This window comes from Bos javanicus, chromosome 5 (assembly GCF_032452875.1).
Source record: "Bos javanicus breed banteng chromosome 5, ARS-OSU_banteng_1.0, whole genome shotgun sequence".
In the NCBI taxonomy this organism is placed as follows: Eukaryota; Metazoa; Chordata; class Mammalia; order Artiodactyla; family Bovidae; genus Bos; species Bos javanicus.
In genome coordinates this window covers 16,157,231-16,182,791 of record NC_083872.1, presented here as the reverse complement: position 1 = coordinate 16,182,791, position 25,561 = coordinate 16,157,231, and the positions used below count along the sequence as shown (strand labels likewise).

Genomic DNA, 25,561 nt, shown 5'->3' with positions numbered 1-25,561 from the left:
CTGTCCTATTTTAATAACTGTTCTCCATCCCACAGATATGTGCATGGTAGTTCATCAAAGATTTTGAGCCCAAATCCAGAAAGGGTTATTATTGTTAAATTTTACTTGATCCTTCCTTTTCACGCATCCATCCTCTAGGGAAATTAATTCCTTGGATCTTTTTTCTGAACTGTCCAAAAGAATCAGAATTATTCCACTGGTGTTCAATGTAGAGTTACAGTAGTTTAAGGGTTGCATATATGAGAAAGTGGTATAGCCCACAACCACTCACAGTCTGATGAATCCAAATTATAGAGATGGTCAACCTTGTAGGACTTCAAAATTAGTTGAGCCATAGACTCGTGATCACTTGCTTTGCATTTTTAAAAGATGTGAATTGTGTACAAGTGAAACATTATGAGAAAGCAGTTTAACTTCTTTAAAAGTCAGAGGGAGGACACTGGGGTTGGCAGCCTGATACTTTGGTTGACATACTGAAACTCTGGATAAAGCTAGTAAGGTTTCAAAGTATTTCTTCCTCCAGTTATTGTAGCAATTGCTGAAGCTCCAGTTTCAAGCAATCCAAACTACACTGTGGTGGCAACTTTGCAGTGTGTTTCTTCCAGTTAGATGACTTTGGACAAAATCACAAAGTGTATAAATTTCAATGTCCTCAAGCAAAAGATGTCAGGCTTCTGCTTTCCATACAGTCCAGAAAGGGGATGCTATCCTGCGATGTATTCTCTGCTGGTCCTTTGACTCCTCGTTGAACACTAGGTGATTGTTCATGACCTCAGCATGCGCAGCTTGCAGCAAAAGGACACAATGCCTGAAGCACTGGAGCCACCATCATACTGGACACCAATTATTTCGTTATTTCCTATAGAGAAGAATTTCTTTTTTCAATTCAATATAAAACTACTCTTATAAGAACAGGGGTTGCAAAAAGTCAGGCACTTAATGATAAATACCACTCATCACAAAATAGGATGAACTTTGGTTATTTTAGCTCAGGAGTGGGAAGTAGAAGTCCAACAGGATGGATAAGAAATTGTAGCTTTGACTCAAAAGAACTGCCCAGGCCTTCTACCTCCTTGGCTCTTCCCAGTGTCACTTTCTCATGAAATGCAGTGTGAAAATTAAAATGAAGCTAATTCTACAACTTGAAAAATGAATACATAAAATCATTCTGAAAGAGGCATTAGGTTCTTCCCGATTTTTTCCAAATAGCATTACTGAAACGGATCAACTGAATTTGTCTTCTGCAGACAGTTTCCACTGTGTAAGTCCTTGGATTCAGTAGCGTGGGGAGTTTTTGAATTCACCATGTTTGAATGCACCGGCTGGCTGAGCTCTGTGCAGGACCGGCTGTTCCTCCTTGATAACCAAGGTACCCAATGGGGCATTGTTTTATCATTGTGATGACACAGGCGATTTGCAGGCACTTTCTTGACTTCTGCCTGCCTGGGGGCACATCAGGACCTTGTTTTTATATATATATTTTTTTCTAATAAACTCACCAAGCAAGCATGTTTTTAACACCTCAGGACTGGAATTCATCCTGACATCTCCGCCACACCATCTCACCTGGTTTAGGAGCTGGTACTTCCAAATCCTCTTCCAGTTTAGGTTCTGATACTTTAGAAACATGCTAAATAGTGAAAAGGTAGGAAAAACCATCAAGTAATCTATTCAATATGCCAGCAAATTTGGAAAACTCAGCAGTGGCCACAGGACTGGAAAAGGTCAGTTTTCATTCTAATCCCAAAGAAAGGCAATACCAAAGAATGCTCAAACTACCACACAATTGCACTCATCTCACACGCTAGTCAAGTAATGCTCAAAATTCTCCAAGCCAGGCTTCAGCAATATGTGAACCGTGAACTTCCTGATGTTCAAGCTGGTTTTAGAAAAGGCAGAGGAACCAGAGATCAAATTGCCAACATCCACTGGATCATGAAAAAGCAAGAGAGGTCCAGAAAAACATCTATTTCTGCTTTATTGACTATGCCAAAGCCTTTGACTGTGTGGATCACAATGAACTGTGGAAAATTCTGAAAGAGATGGGAATACCAGAACACCTGATCTGCCTCTTGAGAAATTTGTATGCAGGTCAGGAAGCAATAGTTAGAACTGGACATGGAACAACAGACTGGTTCCAAATAGTAAAAGGAGTTCGTCAAGGCTGTATATTGTCACCCTGTTTATTTAACTTATACGCAGAGTACATCATGAGAAACGCTGGAATGGAAGAAACACAAACTGGAATCAAGATTGCCGGGAGAAATATCAATAACCTCAGATATGCAGATGACACCACCCTTATGGCAGAAAGTGAAGAGGAACTAAAAAGCCTCTTGATGAAAGTGAAAGAGGAGAGTGAAAAGTTGGCTTAAAGCTCAATATTCAGAAAACAAAGATCATGGCATCCCGTCCCACCACTTCATGGGAAATAGATGGGGAAACAGTGGAAACAGTGTCAGACTTTATTTTTCTGGGCTCCAAAATCACTACAGATGGTGACTGCAGCCATGAAATTAAAAGATGCTTACTCCTTGGAAGAAAAGTTATGACCAACCTAGATAGCATATTCAAAGGCAGAGACATTACTTTGCCAACAAAGGTTCGTCTAGTCAAGGCTATAGTTTTTCATGTGGTCATGTATGAATGTGAGAGTTGGACTGTGAAGAAGGCTGAGTGCCAAAGAATTGATGCTTTTGAACTGTGGTGTTGGAGAAGACTCTCGAGAGTCCCTTGAACTGCAAGGAGATCCAACCAGTCCATTCTGAAGATCAGCCCTGGGATTTCTTTGGAGGGAATGATGCTAAAGCTGAAACTCCAGTACTTTGGCCACCTCATGCGAAGAGTTGACTCATTGGAAAAGACTCTGATGCTGGGAGGGATTGGGGGCAGGAGGAGAAGGGGACGACAGAGGATGAGATGGCTGGATGGTATCACTGACTCGATGGACATGAGTCTCAATGAACTCCAGGAGTTGATGATGGACAGGGAGGCCTGGCGTGCTGTGATTCATGGGATTGCAAAGAGTCGGACATGACTGAGCTACTGATCTGATCTGATCTGAATCTACTGCTGTTTCCAAAGTTAAAGTATTAGCCTGAAATTTGATGATGACAGAACGTACTGAATGGGAGAAATTGTGGCAGGTTGTGAGAGAGAAATTGAGGTCTGGAGAGGAGGTTCTCTGACTATGGGAGACCAGGAGGGTTTTTTTTTTTTTTTTTTTTTCAGATAGTTTGACTAGGAGATTAGAAAGCTAGGTCTACCAAAAATGAGACAGATAGGTGGAGCAGGCTGGAAGGAAAAATCAGCTATAGTGTTAGATTCCTGGTGTTTGAGTGTATGTGTGTTAGTTGCTCAGTCGTGTCCCACTCTTTGTGACCCCATGGACTGTAGCTTGCCATGCTTCTCTGTCCATGGAATTCGGCAGGTGAGAAAACTGGAACGGGTCACCTTGTCCTCCTCCAGGGGATTTTCCCAACCCAGGATGGAACCTAGGTCTCCTGCATTGCAGTCAGATTCTTTACAATCTGAGCCACCAGAGTGTTTGAGTAGGCAGAGGGAAATCCACTTAGAGGTAATAGTCCTTAATGAAAAATTGAAATTAGGCTCAGTAAGAAGTACTACCTGAGAATTTAAATTTTTAATTTTGCTCAAAAAATGTTTGTAAGAGAGGTTATGTAATGTCAAAAGTTTGCAAAGGGAGACACGAAAGAAGGTTAGATGGAACAGTGAGAAAGAATATTACAGAAGGAAAAGATGATTATTAAGAAGATCTTGTATATCTTGGTGTGAGTGGAGTGAAAGTTGCTTCATGTCTGACTCTTTGCACTTGGACTGTATAGTCCATGGAATTCTCCAGACCAGAATACTGGAGTGGGTAGCCTTTCCCTTCTCCAGCGGATCTTCCCAACCCAGGAATCCAACTGGGATCTTCTGCATTGCAGGCGGATTCTTTACCAACTGAGCTATGAGGGAAGCCTTTGGTGATTGTTTGTAAATTGAGAAGACCAAACTCGGATAGTATCAGTTTTAAATATTGAGAAAGAATAGTACCTTCTCACCGATGTACCTGTTTCATTGTCAGTGAATACAGCTATATTTATATATGTATAATTATGTGTATATAAATCTAGAGGAGTATATGCCACTTTATAATTTCAAAGCTCTTTGTAAGATATATGAATATATGATATACATTTTATATGTAAGTATATTTATCCATGTACTTATATATGATGATGGGAATTATTGAAATGATTGCTTTCTATTTAAGAATGAATTATTTGCTATGGTGACACATCAAAATAATTTTGCACATTTGTGTATTTGATGTTTTGTTATAGTAGTTTCATATATACAAACATTTAGCACCTGGGTCTTCCAAAGGGCATGTGATTCTTCCATAAGCAAAAACCAATGAAGTCTTATTGAACCAGATGTGCCAACTTTGCATACATTTGGGGTGGAGCATAGGGTTAATATGCATTCTTATTTCCATGTGTATGTGCCTGCACAGTTGCTACAGTTGTGTCCAATTCTTTGAAACCCACTGAACCATAGCCCCCCAGGCTCCTCTCTCCATGGGTTTCTCCAGGCAGGGATATTGGAGTGGATTGCCAAGTTCTTCTCCAGGGGATCCTCTCTGCCCGGGGATCAAACTCCAGTCTCCTGCATTCCTGGCAGATTTTTTACTGATGAGCCACTGGGGAAGCCCTCATATTGCCATAACTGTATTCAAAATCAGTAGTGTTGTATTAGAAACTTGTGACAAAGGGACTGTTTTTGAAAACACTTGCTATAAATCTGCTAAACAAAATATGTTCAGTATTTCCCATCGTATATACAAAAGATAAAGTATATTGTAGCATATGTTGTTAACAGATGAATCTCTGGTGACATTTAGGGTATATAAAAATGATATATCAACTTGAGAAAATAATTCACTCAAGCCATGATAATAAAAGTTCTTGTTTTTCTAAATAAAACTAATCTGTAGCAATCAACCCATTACCTTTGAATAACACTTTCAAACTTTTCTGAAATTATTTAAGGCAAAGTGGTAAATTTCTAATAAATAAGACATTGTTTGAATATGGAACCAAATACTCTTCAAGTAACTTATGCTCATTTGTGAGACTAATATTTTCAAGTAGCAACATTCTATATGTAAATGTATGTATATTATCAGGATATGGTCACCTACGTAAAAATTTGAAACCAAATTTTAATTTTTTTTAACAATTGCAGTTTAAAGGAAGGTGAACTTGTGTATGCCTTCTTTGATTTAGTGGTTTTCTATAGATAATCAGTATTATTAGTAGCTTTTAACAACATGCTGTCTTTTTATACTGGGACCTGAGAGACATATTGTTCTAGTGTCTGTGGATTAAATCTAAGTTTCAACGGCTACCCAGTAACTCTATCTTGCTATCTAGCTACATTGCTTTTAAATCTCTCCCCTAGCCATCCTATTTCCAACTTACTATTGTAGACCACCACATCTCTTTCAAGGAATAGGGCTCTGTCCTCCTGTGTTGGATGATTTTCTTTTATTGTTCAGAAGCTTTTAGTTTTTGTGACAGTAGTTTAATTACTATATCTTTATTCAGTTCAATTCAGTACAGGAGTCATGTCAGTCATGACATGACATTACTATATCTTTATTCAGTTCAATTCAGTACAGTCAGTCATGTCCAACTCTTTGTGACCCCATGGACTGCAGCATGCCAGGCCTCCCTGTCCATCACCAACTCCCAGAGATTACTCAAACTCATTTCCGTTGAGTCAGTGATGCCATACAACCATCTCATCCTCTGTCGTCCCCTTCTCCTCTCGCCTTCAATCTTTCCCAACATCAGGGACATTTCAAATGAGTCAGCTCTTTGCATCAGATGGTCAAGGTATTGGAGTTTCAGCTTCAGCATTAGTCCTTCAAATGAACATTCAGGACTGATTTCTTTAAGTATGGACTTGTTGGATCTCCTTGCAGTCCAAGGGACTCTCAAGAGTCTTCTCCAACACCACAGTTCAAAAGCATCAATTCTTCGGCTCTCAGCTTTCTTCACAGTCCAACTCTCACATCCATACATGACCACTGAAAAAACCATAGCCTTGACTAGACGGACCTTTGTTGACAAAGTAATGTCTCTGCTTTTTAATATCCTGTCTAGGTTGGTAATAACTTTCCTTCTAAGGAGTAAGTGTCTTTTAATTTCATGGCTGCAGTCACCATCTGCAGTGATTTTAGAGCCCAAAAAAATAAAGTCTGACACTGTTTCCACTGTTTCCCCATCTATCTGCCATGAAGTGATGGGACCAGATGCCATAATCTTTCTTTTCTGAATGTCGAGCTTTAAGCCAACTTTTTCACTCTCCACTTTCACTTTCATCAAGAGGCTCATTAGTTCGTCTTCACTTTCTGCCATAAGGGTGGTGTCATCTACATATCTGAGGTTATTGATATTTCTCCTGTCAATCTTGATTCCAGCTTGTGCTTCTTCCAGCCCAGCGTTTCTCATGAAGTACTCTGCATAATTTAAATAAGCAGGGTGACCATATAGAGCCTTGATGTACTCCTTTTCCTATTTGGAACCAATCTGTTATTTCCATGTACAGTTTTAACTGTTGCTTCCTGACCTGCATACAGATTTCTTAAGAGGCAGGTCAGGTGGTCTGGTATTCCCATCTCTTTCAGAATTTTCCAGTTTATTGTGATCCACACAGTCAAAGGCTTTGGCATAGTCAATAAAGCAGAAATAGATGTTTTTCTGGAACTCTCTTGCCTTTTTATGATCCAACGGATGTTGGCAAACTGATCTCTGGTTCCTCTGCCTTTTCTAAAACCAGCTTGAGCATCTGGAATTTCATGGTTCATGTATTGTTGAAGCCTGCCTTGGAGAATTTTGAGCATTACTTTGATAGCATGTGAGATGAGTGCAATTGTGTGGTAGTTTGAGCATTTTTTGGCATTGCCTTTCTTTGGGATTGAAATGAAAACTGAACTTTACCAGTCCTGTGGCCACTGCTGAGTTTTCCAAATTTGCTGACATATTGAGTGCAGCACTTTCACAGCATCATCTTTCAAGATTTGAAATAGCTCAAGTGGAATTCCATCATTTCCACTAGCTTTGTTCGTAATGATGCTTTCTAAGGCCCACTTGACTTCACATTCCATGATGTCTGGCTCTAGGTGAATGATCACACCATCGTGATTATCTGGGTCGTGAAGATCTTTTTTGTACAGTTCTTCTGTGTATCCTTGCCACCTCTTCTTAACGTCTTCTGCTTCTGTTAGGTCCATACCATTTCTGTCCTTTATCGAGCCCATATTTGCATGAAATGTTCCCTTGGTATCTCTAATTTTCTTGAAGAAATCTCTAGTCTTTCCCATTCTATTGTTTTTCTCTATTTCTTTGCACTGATCATTGAGGAAGGCTTTCTTATCTCTCCTTGCTATTCTTTGAAATTCTGCATTCAAATGGATATATCTTTCCTTTTCTCCTTTGTTACAGTTTCAATTAGGAAGTGTGATGCCTCCAGCTTTGTTCTGCTTTCTTAGGATTATTTTGGGGTCTCAAAGGCTTTGTAGTGTCCTACAAATTTTAGGGCCTTTTTTCTAAATCTGTGAAAACTGCCATTGGTGTTTTAACAGGGTTCACATTTGATTTATAGATCACTTTAAGTAATATGGACTTTTTAACAATATTAACTCTTCTGTTCCATTAATAAAGAATATCTTTCTATTTGTGTCTTCTTCGATTTCTTGCATCAGTATTCTGCCCTGCCTTTTAAAAATTGCCTCCTGGCAGCAAATGGGAGAAATTATGTGTCTTACTTCTTTTGTTTCTTTTTTTCTTAAGGATCATTGCTCTCTACTGCCAGTGTCTGGAAAAAAAAAAAAAATCATCAACTGTTGATGAAATACAGTTCCTCCTGGAAAGTGGGGAAACTTTCGTTCTTTTCTTTCAGTTACTGATTTGGGGATCAGATGATGGTGCTGTGGTCACATCCAATTGTAGCAAATAGGTTTCTTATTTTCTTTCTTTTTTGTTATCACAATATAATCATGAATTTATACTAATTCAGTATTTTACTATCAAAGTCATTTTTTGATCACTGTTTTTTCCCCAAGTTTTCTCAATATAAACCTTCTCAGGTTATTCTCCATGACCCCACTAACCTCTGAGATTCCTTGCTTCATGGAACAACAAAAGCCAAATATCAGAGTTCCTTCAGATATTTCAGTTTTCTTCTCAGTAAATTTGTTTGACATTGGTCTGAATTTTTTTTTTTTTTTTGCCATATGTATGTTTTATTTTCTTGAATATTCACTTGTTTTTTCCTGGAACCATCTAATTCTGTGTTTGCGGTGAGAGAGAACTTTGGGTAGATTACTATCTTTCTTAATCTTTTATTATGGTATAGTTTAATGTTGTTTAATAAATGACATATATTTTGGTCTGTCTCTTGATCTCTAATTTGGGCTCCTCAGCCAGTTCTGCTTGTCCTTAATGTTATTGCTTTTATTTACATATAAATTGGACTTTGTGTTATTTTATTTTTCTCTTAGTTGTGCTGAGGGTATATACTACAGAAAGTTTATTTGTGCTTTGATTGTTTTGAATGAACTTTGGAGGATTATAAGTTGGAGGATTGGATATTAGAACTTAGGTGACTACCATTGTTCTTTAAGGACTTTACTTCTGTTTTTGTTAACTCTTGGAATTATATGACAAGGTTTTGGTGGTGTTGTTTTGTCTTATTTTGCATTAATGCAAAATGTACAAGTGTATTATCTTCAAAGATTTATATTTTCCACCTATACCAGTTGAAACTTCCCTTATTGTTCAGCAATAAAGAATCCACCTGCATTGCAGGAGACACAGAACACTTGGGTTGGATCCCTGGGTTGGAAAAATCTTCTGGAGGAGGAAATGGCCACCAACTCCAGTATTCTTGCCTAGAAAATCCGATGAACAATGGAGACAGGTGAGCTACAGTCCATGGGGTCACAAACAGTCAGGTATGACTGAACACACATACATGCAGTCATCAAAGAAGACAAACAATACTACTTGAAATATCATGTATGACCCACCTCATCATGTTATAGGGGCTTCCCAGGTGGTACTCTAGTAGTTAAGAACCCACCTGCCAGTGCAGGAGGCATGAGAGACGTGGGTTTGATCCCTGGGTCAGGAAGATCCCCTGGAAGAGGGCATGATAACCCACTCCAGTACTCTTGCCTGGAAAATCCAATGGACAGAGAAGCCTGACAGGCTTACAATCCATAGGGACACAAAGAGTCAGACCTGACTAGAGTGACTTAGCAGCCTCAGCAGTATCATATTATATATTTATGTATATTTTAAGTTAAATAGGTTTAATCAAAATTTTGCTTTCTGCCAAGAAAATTATATTTATTATGTTATTTTTATTTTGTGTAACAGATCAATGTCACAAGTTATTAATTGTCTATTGGCAACAATATATTTAAAATATCATAAGAAGCCTAATTAATAAACTGTATACCAATAGTAGTTAATAGAGCAGACTCTGATAATTCTAAGATTTGAAAGCTGGCATCATAGCTTATGGAGACACCTCAAGAAAGCTTTGTTTTTCTTAAATTGTAAAATTGGTCTAATAATATTATTAAAGTTTTAGCATTGGTATGAAGATTCAATAAGCTACCTATGCAAAGTATATCACCCAGCACTTAGAAATATTTAATAAATATTAGTAGATATGCTTATTATCTCTATATATAATTATCTACATTTGAACTTTGCAAATGCAATTTGTGTCACATCATTTGCATTTTCTCTTTGTCTCAAAAGAGTAGAATTAGGATGGAATTCTTCTTGACTTAGCATTTATATTGAACTTAAAACATTCAATTTTCAGAAACATAATTATAAAGTATTATGTATTTTTTTATCTTATTTTCTTTAAAAAGAGTTTGCTGTTTATGCTTCTGTGTTCAGGAAATAAAATGTCTTTTATTTTCTGACAGACAATAGAGAATTTTGAAAATTAAAAGTAACATTTAAAAATATTTTTAATACAAATGTATTTATTTTAATTGGAGGTTAATTACTTTACAATATTGTACTGGTTTTGCCATACATCAACATGAATCTGCCACAGGTATACACGTGTTCCCCATCCTGAACCCCTCTTCCTCTACCCTCCCTGTACCGTCCCTCTGGGTTGTCCCAGTGCACCAGCCCCAAACATCCATTATCATGATACATGTACTTTTAAAAATACGGAAATCTTAGAAAAGTAAAAAGAAGATTGAAAATTCCTGATCATTCTGCTACATTGAGATAATGACTGTTAGCATCTTATAGATGTTTCCAATTTGTTTTACAGACATCCCTGCTTTGCTATACCATAGTAAGACTTTGGCTCACAAATACAATTGTTTTATCTTTGAAAAGATTTTTAGAAGTATAATTGCTGAGTTAAGGGGAATAAAGGTATTTCATGCTATCGTCATCTTCCCAAATTGACATTTAGAAATATTGCATCACTTGTGTGTGATTAGGTTCTAATACTTTGTCATTTCAAATTCAGATAAAAATCTTTTTGTGCTGTTATAACCCACTTTATTACTTAACCTTGCTCATAAGTTCCTTTGTATACCATCAAATGTGCATTTAAGGCTACATTGTGAATGGCTTCAATCTATTAACACTACAAATTATTGAAACATCTTCTCTACTTTCACTTGTTGGTTTTCATTCAAATTTGTGATGAAAACACCTTCATGTGTATGCTGATGACAAAGCATGAGAAAAATCCATGGGCAACGTGGAGTTGTGATTCTAAAAGCCCTGACACTGATGTTGAGAGCCTCTGGTTAGATGAACCTGGTTGGAGGGGAAGACACGCACCAGGGTGGATAGCTGTGGGCCAGGATAGAAGTTCAGGCACAGGCTCCCAGGCCAAGTTTCCTCCAGTAATGCCTTGGCTTGAGGACTCAGGCCTGCTACAGAGTTGATGGGTTCTGAAAGCCTTGCTCCTAGCCAAGACTCAAGGCTGCATTCAGCAACTACCTCTATTCTTCATAGAACTAGACTCTGAGGCTGAAAGTCCCTCCCAAACACCTTTTCTGCAAGAATCTTCTCTCTCAATGTTGTCAAGACATCCCCAGGTTCAGAATATACACCTTTAACCTAGTCTCCCAACCAACCAAGGGTCCTGGATCTTCCATCCACAATACTTTTATTTTTTATTTAAATAGGCCAGGTCTTAGTTGAGGCATGTGGAATCTAGTTCCCTGGCAAGGGATCGAACCCACACCTTCTGTATTGGGAGCATGGAGTTTCAACCACTGGACCACCAGGGAAGTCCTACAATGGTTTTATATTCATGTTAACAGACCTGAGTCCATATTTCAGCCCTCTCTGGAAACAGAATGTGTAACATAAACTTTATACTAACCCATGGTATCCCCCAGGATGGGTCCTGAAACACCTGAATTCCACCTCTTCCTTCAACCCAAACCCTCAGGGGTGTACACCCTCAGTGTTCTTGGAGCATCCTCTCCTGGACCTGAATCAGGCACATCCTAAAATACAGAGGGCGGCACCAGAGTTCTGTGCTGCAGCCATGAAATTAAAAGACACTTGCTCCTTGGAAGGAAAACTATGACAAACCTAGATAGTGTATTAAAAAGCAGAGACATTACTTTGCCAAGAGATATTTGTATTGTCAAAACTACAGTTTTTCCAGTAGTCATGTATGGATGTGAGAGTTGAACCATAAAGAAGGCTGAACACTAAAGAATTGATGCTTTCAAATTGTGGTGCTGGAGAAGATTCTCAGAAATCCCTTGGACTGCAAGGAAATAAAACCAGTTAATTCTAAAGGAAATCAACTCTCAATATTCATTGAAAGGATTGATGCTAAAGCTCCAATACTTTGGTCACCTGATGGGATGAGCCGACTCATTGAAAAAGACCCTGATGCTGGGAAAGATTGAAGGCAAAAGAAAAGGGAGCAGTGGAGGATGAGATGGTTAGATACTGTCACTTACTCAATGGACATGAATTTAAGCCAACTCCAGGAGACAATGGAGGACAGAGGACCCTGGCATGCTGTAGTCCATGGGGTCACAAAGAGTTGGACACGACTTAGCAACTGAACAACAACACCACCAGAGTTCTGAGACTGGCCACTGAATATAAAAAGATAAATCTTTCACCAGACCCTACTTCAAAACAGTCCTTCTCAGGTGACCCTGAGACTTCTGCCTCAAGCATCCAGACTTACAAGCATTTATGCTAACAGATCCCAGCTACATCCAGACTCTGTACCCTGTAGGCAGCCCCTCCAGGTCCTTGGGGCCTGGCACCCTACCAGAGTATCATTCTCTTGAAATGAGCCACAGATGGAGAGTCTATAGTATTAATCTTGCTTCTTATCTTTGCTGGGCAAACTTAGGCCAGTTACTGCTGCAGTGAACATGAAAATGCATCTTATCCTACCCAAATCCAGAAAAAAAAAAAAAAAACTTTTACATGCAGAATATTTTATCTGTAGATTGAGGACCACGTTACAGTACACTTCAGATTATAGAATGAGACAACAGAATTTAACTTAACAATGTTTCATTTCAAAAGTGGTATGTATGTATTTTCTTATTGGAAAAGATAAATGATGAGTCTACTGACATGCTTTTGACACATAAATGCAACTTAGAAACTGACCCTATTCTAAAACTGACATCACAAACCAAAAGATGAGATGATTTAATATATGGTGTGGTATTAGGCCTACTCTGATGACCCAGACGGCAAAGAATCTGTCTGCAATGCAGGAGACCGGGGCTCAATCCCTGGGTAGAGAAACGGATGGCTATGCACTCCAGTATTCTAGCCTGGAGAATCCTAAGGACAGAGGAGCCTGGTGGGCTACAGTCCACGAATCACAAGAGCCTGACTTGACTGGGTGACTAACTGTTTATGCATTATTAATGTTTCATTTCTGTTCAGTCTCTCAGTTGTGTCTGATTCTTTGCGACCCCATGGACTGCAGCACATCAGGCTTCCCTGTCCATCACCAACTTCCAGAGATTGCTTAAACTCATGTCCATCAAATCGGTGATGCCATCCAACCATCTAATGCTTTGTCATCCCCTTCTCCTCCTGCCTTCCATTTTCCCAGAATCAAGGTCTTTTCCAGTGAGTTAGTTCTTCACATAAGTTAGCCAAAGTATTGCAGTTTCAACTTCAGCATCAGATCTTCCAATGAATATTCAGTACTGATTTCCTTTAGGATTGAATGGTTTCATCTCCTTGCAAACCAAGGGACTTATAAGAGTCATCTCCAACACCACAGTTCAAAAGCATCAGTTCTTCAGTGCTCAGCTTTCTTTATAGTCTAACTCTCACATCCATACATTACTACTGGAAAAACCATAGCTTTGACTAGATGGAACTTTGTTGGCAAAGTAATGTCTCTGCTTTTTAAATGCTGTCTAGTCTGATCATAGCTTTCCTTCCAAGGAGCATTCGTCTTTTAATTTCATGGCTACAGTCACCATCTGCAGTGATTTTGGAGCCCCCCAAAATAAAGTCTGTCACCGTTTCCATTGTTTCCCCATCTATTTGCCATGGAGTGATGGGACCAGATGCTATGATCTTAGTTTTCTGAATGTTGAGTTTTAAGCCAGCTTTTCCACTCACCTCTTTCACTTTCATGAAGAGGCTCTTTAGTTCTTCACTTTCTGCCATAAGGGTGGTGTCATCTGCATATCTGAGATTATTGATATTTCTCCCAGAAATCTTGATTCCAGCTTGTGCTTTATCCAGCCTGGCATTTCACATGATGTAAAGTTCAGTTGGTTAATCATTTGCCTGCCAAGCAAGAGACATAGTTTTAATCCCTGCCTGGGGGAAATCCCCTGGAGAAGGAAATGGCAACCCACTCCAGTATTCTTGCCTAGAAATCCCATGGACAGAGGAGCCTGGTGAGCTACAGACCATGAGATCGTAAGAGTTGGACACTACTTAGCAACTAAACCACCACCACTCTGCATATAAGTTAAATATGCAGGGTGACAATATACTGCCTTGACGTATTCCTTTTCCTATTTGAAACCAATCTTTTGTTCTATGTCCAGTTCTAACTGTTGCTTTTTGATCTGTATACAGATTTCTCAAGAGGCAAGCAAGGTGCTCTGGTATTCCCATCTCTTTCAGAATTTTCCACAGTTTGTTGTGATCCACACAGTCAAAGGCTTTGGCATGGTCAATAAAGCTTAAGTGGATGTTTTTCTGGAACTATCTTGCTTTTTCAATGATCCAGCACAGATATTGGCATTTTGATCTCTGGTTACCCTGCCTTTTATAAATCCAGCTTGAACATCTGGAAGTTCACGATTCACATATTGCTGAAGCCTGGTTTGGAGAGTTTTGAGCATTACTTTGATAGCATGTGAGATGAGTGCAACTGCGCAGTAGTTTGAGCATTCTTTGGTATTGCCTTTCTTTGGGATTGAAATGAAAACTGACCTTTTCCAGTCCTGTGACCACTGCTGAGTTTTCCAAATTTGTTGGCATATTGAGTGCAGCACTTTAACAACATCATCTTTTAGGATTTGAAATAGCTCAACTGGAATTCCATCACCTCTACTAGTTTTGTTTGTAGTGACGCTTCCTAAGGCCCACTTGACTTTGCATTCCAGGATGTCTGGCTGTAGGTGAGTGATCACACCATTGTGATTATCTGGGTCATGAAGATCTTTTTTGTATTGCTCTTCTGTGTATTCTTGCTACCTCTTCTTAATCTTCTGCTTCTATTAGGTCCATAACATTTCTGTCTTTATTGAGCCCATCTTTGCATTAAATATTCCCTTGATATCTCTAATTTTCTTGAAGAGATCTCTAGCCTTTTCCATGCTATTGTTTTCCTCTATTTCTTTGCATTGATCACTGAAGAAGGCTTTGTTATCACTCCTTGATATTCTTTGGAACTCTGCATTCAGATGCTTGTATCTTTCCTTTTCTCCTTTGCCTTTAGCTTCTCTTCCTTTCTCAGCTATTTGTAAGGCCTTCTCAGACAACCATTTTGACTTTTTGCATTTATTTTTCTTGGGGATGGTCTTAATCACTGCCTCCTGTACAATGTCACAAACCTCCAACCATTGTTCTTCAGGGAATCTAATAACAGATGTAATCCCGTGAATCTATTTGTCACTTCCACTGTATAATCATAAGGGATTTTATTTAGGTCATACCAGTATAGTCTAGTGGTTTTCCCTACTTTCTTCAATTTAAGTCTGAATTTGGCAGGAGTTCATGATCTGAGCCACAGTCAGCTCCCGGTCTTGTTTTTGCTGACTGTATAGAGCTTCTCCATCTTTGGCTGCAAAGAATATAATCAATCTGATTTCGGTGTTGACCATCTGGTGATGTCCATGTGTAGAGTCTTCTCTTGTGTTGCTGGAAGAGGGTGTTTGCTATGACTAGTGCATTTTCTTGGCAAAAAACTCTGTTAGCCTTTACTCTGCTTCATTTTGTACTCCAGAGCCACATTTGCCTGGTACTCCAGGTAGCTCTTAACTTCCTACTTTTGCATTCCAGTCCCCTATGATAAAAGGACATCTTTTGGGGGTGTTAGTTCTAGAAGATCTTGTAGGGTTACTGGTCGGGGCATAGACTTGGATTACTGTGATATTGGATGGTTTGCCTTGAAAACTAACAGAAATCATCCTGTCATTTTTGAGATTTCCCCCAAGTACTGCATTTTGAACTCTTTTTTTTTTTGACTATGATATCCACTCCATTTCTTCTAAGGGATTCTTGCCCACAATTGTAAATATAATGGTCATCCGAATTAAATTCACCCATTCCAGTCCATTTTAGTTCACTGATTCCTAAAATGTCAACGTTCACTCTTGCCATCTCCTGTTTGACCACTTCTAATTTACTTTGATTCATGGACCTAACATTCCAGGTTCCTATGCAATATTGTTCTTTACCACATCCGACTTTACTTCCGTCACCAGTCACATTCACAGTTGGCTGTTGTTTTCACTCTGGCTCCTTCTCTTTATTCTTTCTGGTTTTACTTCTCCACTCTTCTCCAGTAGCATATTGGCCACCTGCTGACCTGGGAAGTTCATCCTTAAGTGTCATATATTTTCTCCTTTTCATACTGCTCATGGGGTTCTCAAGGCAAGAATACTGAAGTGGCTTGTCATTGCCTTCTCCAGTGGACCACGTTTTGTCAGAACTCTCCACCATAACCCATCTGTCTTGGGTGACCCTACATGGCATGCCTCATAGTTTCATTAATTCATTATTGTTTTCCAGTATCCAGTTTTTCTTACCTCCCCACCCCCTTGAAATTAGAGTGGTAATACTATTATTACTTTTGCCAGTGAACTGCTCAGCTCTACATATGGAAGAGATAAATTGTTTCACTTTCACCTCATAAGAGACACAAAGATAAATTCCAGGTGCACTAACAGAAGTCTGTCTATTAAAGCAAGCAAAAACACACACACACACAGGAGAAAATAAATGAGACTATCTATCTGACTCATAGTTGCCGGGGACCAGCCCCAGCTGATCCAAAAAATTTGAAGCGGGGACGGCATTGGCGAGGATCAGGAAACAACTGCTTAATTAAATGTTTATTAAGGATATAAAGAGTGGTGAAATAAGGATAGCTCAGTGAAGAAATTCAGTGAAGAAAAGAGGCTGAATAAAATTCCAAAGCAGGGAATTTACGTCACCTACGAAGGCTGCAGGCGTCTTCCCGTTCTCCCGAAGGAGAGGAGACACTAAGGCCTCCCCGGTCAGATCTTAGAAGCCCAGGCAAAATTAGTAGGCTTGATGAGCTTCCCTGCCTCAGAGGTAAAGTTCAGCTAGAAGGTGAAAGAAAGAACGACATGGGGAGACCAAATTCCGGTGAACAAAAGGACATACTTTATTTTCCAAAGTAGTTTTATACCTTAAGTTGTGCATAGAGGATAATGGGGGAAGGGGTAGAGTCATGCAAAGACAGCAGTTCCTGATCCTTATCGAAGTCAGGCTTTCAAACTTATCATATGCAGAAGTTTAGGTGATTTACATCATCTTCTGGCCAGGAAGCCTGTTAACATTTTAAGAAACTTATTTTTCTCTAAAGGTGATTATTCTAAAGTCAGGCGCCAGCCTCCAAAAAGCAATGGAGAAAGTTGCATTCCTATAGGGCAAAGGTGAGGTGGGCTCAATCAAGAAAAGAATTAACTCAAGGGTCCAAGATTACAAACATTGAGGCAACTGCTTACATTTCTATACACCCATTATATCAATCAATACACCGCCAAGGACACAGCAGGTAAGGGATATGGAGACTTAGCAGCAAACATTGGCCCAACAAGTGAAAAACCCTTCACCAATACAATTTCTAATCAATCTTTTAACTACTCAAAGGAATCTGTGTTTAGACAGTTTAGAACATCTCCTGCCTCTCACAGTTGGGAGGCTCTGAACAATCACATGTTGCCGGAAAAAACCTATTCAGGCAGGCTAGAGGACTTCCAAAGGAGTTTGTAGGTTGAAACACTATCACACCCAGGAATTATTAACGAGCTGTAAGCTAACTCTTTTTTCAGAGAGAGGTAGTGGGGAACAGCCCCCTGTAAAGTCAGAGGTGTAGGTGAAAGCACAAAGCAGAAAGTAGGCAGACTCTGGTTTTGGGGGTAGATTGCTCGAGAATTTCCAGGGAGACTCCTGAGGCTTGATCCCACCTTTGTGTATGTCAAGCCTCCTTCCTCATGACCTTTGCCAGGGGCGGAGCTCGCTCCCCACACATAGTGGCTCAGACGGTAAAGCATCTGCCTGCAATGCAGGAGACCTGGGTTCGATCCCTGGGTCGGGAAGATCCCCTGGAGAAGGAAATGGCAACCCACTCCAGTACTCTTGCCTGGAAAATTTCATGGACAGAGGAGACTTTTAGGCTACGGCCCATGGGGTCGCAAAGAGTCGACATGACTGAGCGACTTCACTCACTCACTCATCTGACATCAAGATAGAGAAGGATTTTTTTTTAATATTATAAAAATATATATATGTGCATGTCTACACATATATTTATAGCTAAAAATCAAGAAAAAATAACTCTCAAGAAGAATATGGCCAAAGAAAATGGGCTTTCATTAACATTTCTTTCTCCCAATTCCTCATCTTCTTTTCTATAATTTTCAAAGATTCAGATATGCTTTCTTACATTAATTCATGGAAGAGACATTGTTAGCTGGATGTATTCTAGACATTGTTGTAACAGTTGGGGTACAGCCCTTTTTCACCTCCTGAAGTTCGTTATGCCCATAAATACTTCATCCTAAAGCTGAACCCAAGAAGACATAGTATATAACTCAACAAGGCATAATTTCCAAAAATTGTTGTTTATGGACAAAATATGATTTCACTAACCTTTTGATCATTCTAGGTTTTCTATATAATTTTTAAAAATATCAGTAATCTAAATGAATTTATAATTGTAGTGGATCACAAAATGTAGAAGAGTGAAATGGAAAATAATTAGGTTTCCACTAACCCTACCAACTCCAGTTTGGCTTTTTGTAGTCCATAAATCATTATAAACAATAGATTGAGCAAGGCAATGTTAATATGCCACTCCAGGATTTACACTGATTTCGCAAGAATTACTGGGAAAATAAACAAAGCAATTATAACTGAATTTTTGTGTAGACTCACCCCCAAAACTTTAACTTCCTCTGTGACTTCTCTTTCTTTCACTCAAATTTTCTCCCTATATTTCTTTTCAGTGGACCTACTCTGAGACCAGTATTAGCCCCAAACTTCTAGTGTCTTCTATTTTTATTACATTATAATATGGGGAGATAGATGTTACCTTAATGCTTGCTTTTCTTTTATTTTCATTCTTTCTCATCAGTTCAGTTTAGTCCCTCAGTCATGGCTGACTCTTTCTGACCCCATGGACTATGGCATGCCAGGCTTGCCTGTCCATCACCAACTCCTGGAGCTTGCTCAAACTCATGTCCATGGAGTCGGTGATGCCATCCAACCATCTCATCCTTTGTCATCCCCTTCTCCTCCTGCCTTCAATCTTTCCCAGCATCAGGGTCTTTTCAAATGAGTCAGTTCTTCATATCAGGGGGCTAAAATATTGGAGTTTCAGCTTCAACATCTGTCCTCCCAATGAATATTCAGGACTGATTTTCTTTAGGATGGACTGGTTTGATCTCCTTGCAGTCCAAGGGACTCTCAAGAGTCTTTTCCAATGCCACAGTTCAATAGCATCAATTCTTCTGAGCTCAGCTTTCTTTATAGTCCAACTCTCACATCCATACATGACTAATGGAAAAACCGTAGTTTTGACTAGATGGACCCTTGTTGGAAAAGTAATGTCTCTGTTTTTTATTATGCTGTCTAGGTTGGTCATAGCTTTTCTTCCAAGGAGGAAGTGTCTTTTAATTTCATGACTGCATTCACCATGTGCAGTGGGGACTATTATCTTCTTACATTATTGTTACCAATATTTATTTGTTCAGAAATAACTGTGCTTTTCACTTTTACTTACACTACATCAAGATAAACCACTGCATTATCTTTATGTTAATGTATTGATAAATTATGCCAACTTTTATTGTGAAAGTGTAAACAATTTTGGTTCATATATTTGGAGAGTAAAATTTTATAAAGGCTTGTTGATTGATATGGTGAGGAAATATTTACATGCATAATTAATTGTTAGTAATTCTGTGCCTCTTTTCCACAGGAGAGAATGCTTAAATTTCACCAAGTGAAACATATTTTTGATATACTAGATAAAATGCGATGCCTGCGAAAACGTTCTACTGTCTCATTCTTGGGAGTTCTTGTCATTTTCCTTCTGTTTATGAACTTGTACATTGAAGATAGCTATGTTATGGTAAGTCTTGGAGGTTGATTACTTTTTGTTCAAAGTAAGGCCTAAGTCAAATGAGACAGTCCACTTGCAGCATAACTTCAGTCCCAGGATATTGAAATAGCCTTAGTCTGAGCAAAATTATAACATATATCTTTCCCATCTAGCTACTTTTTATATCAATTATATATTGTCAACATTATAATTGTTTTGGCTCATGGTACAATGCTTTATTTAATGCTATATGCTATATTTAATGCAAATATGCACATCTAATTACAAATAAGTTAGCTATCATCCCTATCTGAATTAATTGTATGTCTGTGTGTGTGTGTGTGTGTGTCTGTGTGCTTAGTCTCTCAGTTGTGTCCAACTCTTTATGACCTCATAGACTCCTCTGTCCATGGGCTTCTCCAGGCAAGACTACTGGAATGAGTTGTCAGTTCCCTCTCCAGCGGATCTTCCTGACACAGGGATGGAACCCATATCTCCTGCATTGACAAGCAGATTCTTTAGCACTGAACCACCAGGAAAGCTCATAGTAGTATATCACATATTTATTGAAAAAAATACACTTATAAGTAGAACTGGGCAGAGTCACCTGTAAATAGACTAAACAAATTTTTATAGGTATTACTCCTTACTTTCTATACTTTTCTATATTATCAAAAATTTTCAAATCCTATTGTCTAATTAATGATACTAAGTGTGCTATTTTGTTAAGAAGGAATGCTTTATTAATGTGTGACGTCTCATTTGGATCTTGAATAGCTGTACATGACCACCATGTTTTACCCTTATAGTCACTGAAAAGTAATAAAGAATGTCAAGAACTAGAGATAAGAATGTGAAAACTATTCAGTAGTTTAAAAAAGATAAAATTAGTACGTTAGTAGACTTTGTCCCCCATGTCTGGCAGCATGCAGGTGTCTTAGTCCCCTATGCATGCATGCATGCTAAGGTTGCTTCAGTCTTGTCTGACTCTATGACCCTACGGAGTATCCAGGCTCCTATGGCCATGGGATTCTCCAGGCAAGAATACTGGAATAGGTTTCCATGCCCTCCTCTAAGGCATCTTCCTGACCCAGGGATCAAACTCTTATCTCTTGCATCTCCTGCATTGGCAAGCAGGTTCTTTACCCCTAGAGCCACCTGAGAAGCCCCCAACCAGGGATCAAACCCATGCCCCCTACAATGGAAGTGTGGAATTTTAGCCTCTGAAGAAACTTACTAATGATATGCATTGGGACACCAAGGAAGTCCCTAATTTTATGGGTTGTTGTGTTTTTTTGGGGGGGGATAGTTTTCTTTTTTTTGGCCACACCACACAATCATAGATACTTAGTTCCTGACCAGGGATCAAACCCATGCTTTCTACAATGGAAGCACAGAGATTTAACCACTGGGATGCCAGGGAAATTCCCTGAAGGAATTTTAAGTGACTTATTAAAGTGTACAAAAAGACACATTCTGACTAATTGTGAGAACTCAATATGTCTCTATTATTTATTTTTGTTATGATTGTCACATAATTCATGTCTAATGAGAATAATTATGGACATAATTTCTTATTTACTTTTTCCATCATAACTGATGTTAAAATATCTGAGAAAATTCTAATACTTGTGCAATGATTCCTATTTACATATTTCAGAAAACCAAAGCCTTTGAACACACAGAGGACTGGAAAGTATTTTCTTTCATACAAGCATGCTGAAAACTTTCAATTAATATTTTAACTAGAGAGACAATTGACAACAACTTCAAAGATCATTTCCTAGTAAAATGTTTTATTTTATTAATTGAAAATGATTTAGTAACTACCAATTACTTCTCAGATACTATTCTATATTCTACAGGCCAACCAAATGATCTTAGTTGGTACAGATTTTCTTAAGAGGTCTTCTGTAAAGCATCTTGCCTCCCTTAGCATTGTTCTTTGATGGTGAAATTCTGTCACATTCCTAGATCTTGACTCTGCCTATGTCTTTTACCTTCAGTTATAGGTTTAATCTTGTGAGCTTTTACTTTCAAGTATAGGTTTAATTCTACCATCCTTAGTCAATTCACCATATTGAAGGTACCACAGTTAATAGAATTTGACTAGGCATGATCTAGTTAAAAATAGCAAACTGGAAAGACTTACAAGTGATATGCATTTTAGACTTTTTTAACCTGACTATTAGGTTTATGAAATTTAAGAACAATAGATCAAGACCTAGGTGATCCAGCTATTTTTTAATTAAGAGAATTGAATATTGTAAATTAATTAGAGGAGCTCTTGATTAATGATTTAATTTTGTGATAAACATTTATTTCTTGCATCTCTGTGTACTGGTAAAGGTAAATCTCGTCTTGTAAATCAAAAACATGGTACTGGTAGGATGTTTGTTGCATTTAGTGATGATAGACTCTTTCAAGTGCAATTTCAATATTTAACTTTAAGTAGATAAAATATTATTATATGCAGCAAACATCTTTATGTCTTTTGGAAGAGAACCACTTCAAATTCACCATAAAATGTATAAGAAGTAATAGAGTACATACCCATGAGATCAAATGCTATTGCTCTATTTATACATTTCTGTCTAAACATCAGTCCTACCCGCATTATTTAAAAGTGTGATTTAATGAAGCAGCTTTTACTAAAGAATACTTTTTCAATGAAATCTGGCTACATTAGCCATATACCACCAGGGAAGCCCATATATATCTAACCAGATTTACAAATCATCCCAGGTACAGAGAAGAGATTAATTACTTCTTAGCTTAAAAAAAAACTGAATTTTTTTTAATATTTACTTTATTAAGTAGAAATTTGCATTATTTAGAAAAAGTGAATTAAAATGGATGTTAAATATAAGCATCCCCCCATTTTGAAAATTTAGTGGTAATATTTTTATTAATTTAAATATTCACTCTTTACTAGAGGATGTTTTCTACCTAAATTACATTTTGAACTAAATTTTATCCCAAGGCTTAATATGTACAAACTTTTAAATATTCATTGTCATTCATATACAATTACATTAAAATTGTTCTTCAGTTCAGTTGCTCATGTGTTAGTTCAATTCAGTTCACTGGCTCAGTCATGTCTGACTCTTTGAGACCCCATGAACCACAGCATGCCAGGCCTCCCTGTACATCACCAACTCTCGAAGTCCACCCAAACCCATGTCCATCGAGTCAGTGATGCCATCCAACCATCTCATCCTCTGTCGTCCCATTCTCCTCCTGCCCTCAATCTTTCCTAGCATCAAGATCTTTTCAAATGAGTCAGCTCTTTGTATGAGGTGGCCAAAGTATTGGAGTTTCAGCTTCAATAACAGTCCTTCCAATGAACATCCAGGACTGATCTCCTTTAGGATGGACTGGTTGGATCTCCTTGCAGTCCAAGGGACTCTCAAGAGTCTTCTCCAACACCATAGTTCAAAAGCATCAGTTCTTCAGCATTCAGCTTTCTTTACAGTCCAACTCTCACATCCATACATGACTACTGGAAAAACCATAGCCTTGACTAGACAGACCTTTGTTGACAAAATAATGTCTCTGCTTTTTAATATGCTGCCTAAGTTGATCATAACTTTCCTTCCAAGGAGTAAGTGTCTTTTAATTTCATGGTTGCAATCGCCATCTGCAGTGATTTTAGAGCCCCCCAAAATAAAGTCAGCCACTGTTTCCACTGTTTCCCCATCTATTTGCCATGAAGTGATGGGACCAGATACCATGATCTTCGTTTTCTGAATGTTGAGCTTTAAGCCACCTTTTTCACTCTCCTCTTTCACTGTCATCAAGAGGCGCTTTAGTTCTTCACTTTCTGCCATAAGGGTGGTGTCATCTGCATGTCTGAGGTTATTGATATTTCTCCCAGCAATCTTGATTCCAGCTTGTGCTTCTTCCAGGCCAGGATTTCTCATGATGTACTCTGCATATAAGTTAAATAAGCAGGGTGACAATATACAGCCTTGACGTACTCCTTTTCCTATTTGGAACCAGTCTGTTGTTCCATGTCCAGTTCTAACTGTTGCTTCCTGACCTGCATACAGGTTTCTCAAGAGGCAGGTCAGGTGGTCTGGTATTCCCATCTCTTTCAGAATTTTCCAGTTTATTGTAATCCACACAGTCAAAGCTTTGGCATAGTCAATAAAGCAAAACTGGATGTTTTTCTGGAAATCTCTTGCTTTTTCGATGATCCAGGAGATGTTGGCAATTTGGTCTCTGGTTCCTCTGCTTTTTCTAAAACCAGCTTGAACATCTCGAAGTTCATGGTTCACATATTATTGAAGCCTGGCTTGGAGAATTTTAAGCAATATGTTAGTATCCATAGAAAACTGGCCTCTTAGTTGTGGCATGAGGAACCTAGTTCCCTAATACAGGATTGAACCCCAGCCCCCTACACTGGGAGCACAGTCTTAACCACTGGACCACCAGGGAAGTTCCTTGTTTTTCTTAAATCAGGAGGAAATTGTAGTTATAATTCAGAGAACTCAGATAAACAATTACAGTAATAAGGCCTCTAGGGTTATTTAGCACATGGATTCTATTCTTCTTGCTAGACAATCCATCAGTGGCCCCAAATCCTGGGTGTATAACAGCTTAGTGTATTGCTTACATGATAGAGGCATATGTGCCTTTCAGTAGGAAAGAAAGCCAAGTTCAGTGTAATAGACAAATTGTATTACAAGGCAAACTAAGTAGAAGAGACACTGCATGCCCAATCAACTTAGCCTCTCGGCTGTGAGCATCTTCAAAGTAGCCACTAGGGTATATATTTAGCCTGTAGCTAGTCCATTGAATTTCATTCCCATCCAGAAAATGATTGTCATAAAGCTTTGTCTTGTTACTGAAAAATACACTACAGCATAGTAGCTATAGAAAGGAGGTATCCAGGGAGAGCCTGGCTGTTCAGGTAGATGCTTCTGGAAAGCAGCCAACAAGGTTGACTCAGGTGAAAGTTGCATTATTTATTTTACGCTGAAAAGTGTAAAGACTTGTTCTTGAGAATTTAATAAAGTGCTTTCATATGTCACATTTCATCTTATATTCTGTTACGTCCTTCAATCAGGATGAATGTACTCTATCTTATCACAGAAAAGGTCTGGATTTTTACGTGTTCAAGATAGAATTCTTAAAGAGATATTCAGTATCCTGCACTTCCTTTAGAATGTGACATCACATAAGAACAGAATGGTAAAATGAATTCAGTATTGTGACTACTGCCTGATTTTTATAAATATATTTTCTAGATCCTGTTAAATATGGACATCATATTTACTATTAAAGTAGCTAATGAAAAATTGAGTCTCCAGTTATCTTTTGAAAATCCTAAATTTGTTCATTTTAAAACTTTCATGATTTTTTTAGGTTTTCAAAAATACAAAGATGAAAATATTTATATGCAACTAATTTAAAATAATCAGAATTCAATGCATATTAATTAGTACATTTATACAACTAGCCTCCCAGGTTTAATGTCATGTATTTTAAAATTCTTTAACTTATAGATGGCAAACACATTATAAATCAGAATAAAGTATTTTTCTTTGTCCAAGTTATCAAGGCAATATAAAATATTATACACTATTAAAAAGCAAATATAGGCTCATAAACATAATTCAATATACAGAAAAGATACACAGAATGCATATTCATTTATCAAGGA

At 38.3% G+C, this 25,561-nt stretch overlaps 1 protein-coding gene across 3 annotated transcripts in view; it reads left to right on the top strand.

Annotated features, from left to right (window-relative positions):
- The window catches only part of MGAT4C (MGAT4 family member C), a 419,059-nt gene that overhangs the window by 384,062 nt on the left and 9,436 nt on the right, over nucleotides 1–25,561 (top strand). For all 3 annotated transcript variants that reach the window (XM_061415672.1, XM_061415671.1, XM_061415673.1), the window contains exon 3: nucleotides 19,771–19,923. In XM_061415672.1, the coding sequence (XP_061271656.1) occupies nucleotides 19,777–19,923 (147 nt within the window). In that variant the 5' untranslated portion in view covers nucleotides 19,771–19,776. The remainder of the gene's footprint in view (nucleotides 1–19,770; nucleotides 19,924–25,561) is intronic.